The sequence below is a fragment of the Sinocyclocheilus rhinocerous genome, unplaced genomic scaffold (genome assembly GCF_001515625.1).
Source record: "Sinocyclocheilus rhinocerous isolate Xijiao unplaced genomic scaffold, SAMN03320098_v1.1 scaffold4011, whole genome shotgun sequence".
Taxonomy (NCBI): domain Eukaryota; kingdom Metazoa; phylum Chordata; class Actinopteri; order Cypriniformes; family Cyprinidae; genus Sinocyclocheilus; species Sinocyclocheilus rhinocerous.
This window is the reverse complement of record NW_015651497.1, coordinates 4,434-7,725: the sequence shown is the minus strand read 5'-3', so window position 1 is coordinate 7,725 and position 3,292 is coordinate 4,434. Positions and strand designations below refer to the sequence as shown.

Sequence of the window (3,292 nt, the reverse complement as noted above, 5' to 3'; positions counted from 1 at the left end):
TTTTATGTTATTTATGTTAATGCGGTGCGATGCAACGCAACGCGTAAAAAGACAGTATAAGTAATTATAAATGTCCCCACCAATCAGAGCACACCTCACTTTTCAGAACGATGAGCTTTGTAAAAATCGACACGTTTCAGAAAGATGGGGCATAGAGGAGAAACAATAATGTACAGTATGTGGAAAATAATGTGGTTTTTTTTACCTTAAACCGCATAAATGCATTTCATTGCACCAAATAAACAAAATAATGTTCTTTTTTAGCAACGTCATATGACCCCTTTAAGTTACCAAAGGACATTGAGTCACCACATAAACAGTATCCTCTACAGACTCTGCGCCTACAACCAACCCACAGAGTAGGGCTGGGTATCGATTCAGATGTCCCGATTCGATTTCGATTGGCAAACTCTCGATTCGATTCGATTCTTGGTTCGATTCTCGATTTTTTTATTACATTCAGTGAATATAGTTTTAATACAAATGCTATTGATATTTCTAAAAAAAATGAACAGTAAACATCAGTTTACAAATGGTGAATGAATAAAAAGAAATTAAGAGCCACAGGCCTGTATTTTAAAGCTATTATTTTTTGTATAGGGTCCTTTTTTAAACAATAATAGGGCCTAATAAAATGTTCTTCTTAATTTTTCTGGTAATCAGATGAAGGCATAAAACATTAATTTAATTGATCCTAATCAAATGAAAATTAAACCCTTTTATTTTTTGGCAGACAAAGTGCTGCACAACAGAGGTTTACTGTTAAAATTATAAAGAAAACAAAATGTAATTATTCCTTTAAAAATAAAGATTTATTAATATTTAATAGTAGTAGTAGCATTGTTGTTACATTGAGTCTTAAGACTGCTAAATAGTAATATTTCTGATACAGTTTCTTCATGTTAAACTAAACTTTTATTTTGACGGGTTGCCGTGAGGAACTTGCAGCTGATGTGTATGTGATATGACGGTAGTTTTGTCAAATTAAACTGTAAAATGCTAATGAAGTGACTCTCAGAGCAGCTGGAGATTATACTAGTGTATTCATATCATCATAGTGAGACGACAGAGGCTGAAAACACCGCGAGCATCGTCCGCGCTTTAGTAAGTGTGTAGTAAACAAAACAGTGCGTCGCACCATCCGCCATTCATTCATTCATTCATTGCGGAAATCATGGAGCCTTTACGCGTGATGTCAAATGCTTCCACAGATTTGTAGTATTACTATAGAATTTTACCTGAGCATTGCAAATCACGCATATTGCTTTGTTCTTGGTTCTTGTCAACGGCTATCCGTTGTAACATTGTGTAAGGGTGACATCTAGTGGAGAAGACTAATGATAAGATTCATATTAATCAGATCTTGTTTTAAATGTTTGCTGAAATAAATACAGGAAAAGATCTATTTGCAGCTTTTGAGAACCGATATAGAATCGACATCATTTAAAAAAACGATTAATCGAAAAATCAATTTTTTTGCCCAGCCTTACCACACAGAGCCTGGCATTGATATCTGCATGACAAATCCCAAGCCACTTTTTGTTTTCACACCCTATGGACACTGAGATTGAACTGTGTATATCTGCACAGCACAGCTTGCATCAAACTTTATATTACTTGATCTAACAAGCCACTTAAATACTCTTATGGTGAAAACATTTCAAGGTCACATTTTAGCTCAAAATAAAAAAATTCAAAAAAAATAAATAAATATATATATATATATATATATATTATATTATATTAAGAAAGCACCATTTAGGACCATGTTATCACCAGGACTTGTTGACAGATCCCCACTTCTTAGGCAACAATAATACTAAGGTTTTGACCTCAACTATTAAATTACAGCTAAAACTGCACAATGCAGTCAGTCAGTGTCATGAGTCATTTTGGCTGTACAGTGGCTCTAAAATCTTTTGGCTTTGTCTGGCCTTTGGTCTCATACAACATGAATGATCTTTGCCAATCCGTAAATCCTATGGCTCTGAGGCTGATGCTTCTAACGAGGAAAGCAGCTCAAAGCTCATTTGTTTTTCCCATTCTCATATTCTTACATACTTGGATTGTTAAAGAAAGTGAAGCATCAGATCCTCTTGAGCGACACATACTTTTGTCTATGCTTTAACAAGACTGATGTAACTGACCTTTCACACAAGTCTGGCTCGCAGAGGGAATACCACAATACTGAGACAAAGTTAAGGCATGACACGCAAAGATGATCAAAAGCTTATTGTAGAAAATCAATTCGAGAAAAAATAAGGATAATGCTTGACTGAATGCTTCAACTCTCACAATAACACACAAAGATCTGGAGCTGATCGCAATAAAGCAGTAAACTTCAACAAGCACCTCATCCCGAAGACTGCAGTATGTCAGCAGGTTGGTGAGCTGTGTAGTCGGCGAGCAGCATGTCCAAAGGTTGGATCTGAGGAGGTCAATTTCTTTCCTAACTACTCGTCTGGCACAGGAGGATGGGAAAGCAGCAGCAACATTACTTGCAGTTTCCAAGGTGACGCAGCTGGGAGAGTCAAAGGGCCTGTCACGTGTGTGTAGCACGAGGACTCTGTGTGCTGTTCTGGCCCCAATAACTTCAGCCTCCAAAAGCAGACTGGCTCCCACAGCCACTTCCTACTTTTTCAACACAGGTCTTTAACCCCGTCGCTGTCTCTCTCGCTCACTCTCTCTCCCCAGCCACACTTCCTGTGGGAACTGTAGGCAGCAAAGCCATTTAAGAGATTAACATCCTAAAGTCCTTTCAATTTAAACAGGCCTACTACTTCAGTTATTAAACTCATGATAATTACACTGAGATAACATTAAACACGTACTGTCAGTCAGTAATATGGCGCCTTACCCATATTAAAGAAGTGTTACCCATATTAAAGAAAGATGTTTCTCTATGGAGAATATTCTGTTGGGGTGTAAAGGTACACGGTTCTTTTGGTCTTTCGGTTCGGTACGCATGTGTACCGAACAAATACAGCATTGTTATAACCACTGCATGAGTGGAACTTCATTGAAAACTTCTTTATATATCGTTACTTTTGAAATGAAAAAGTCCCATCTTTCAAATTATGTCAATTTTTCAGGAAATTCAAACAATACATGCTGTTTTGACACTCTTTGATGACAGATCGCTGGCGCCTCAGTTCAAACAGCAGGGCGGAGTGTGATAATCCCTTCTTCTTTACTAGGCCTACTAGTTTTAACGCGAAATAAACATGAATGAACATCATGTCAACCCTCTACATTGCGAGTAAATCACTCGCATATGTGACTAAATTTTACT

General features: G+C 37.2%; 1 protein-coding gene across 1 annotated transcript in view; it reads right to left on the bottom strand.

Annotated features, from left to right (window-relative positions):
* LOC107712928 (rho guanine nucleotide exchange factor 12-like) overlaps positions 1-2,739 on the bottom strand; it is an 81,662-nt gene extending 78,923 nt beyond the window's left edge. The window contains exon 1 of the mRNA XM_016518329.1: positions 2,353-2,739. Coding sequence (XP_016373815.1) covers positions 2,353-2,357 — 5 coding nt within the window. The 5' untranslated portion in view covers positions 2,358-2,739. The remainder of the gene's footprint in view (positions 1-2,352) is intronic.
* Between the last annotated feature and the right edge of the window lie 553 nt (positions 2,740-3,292).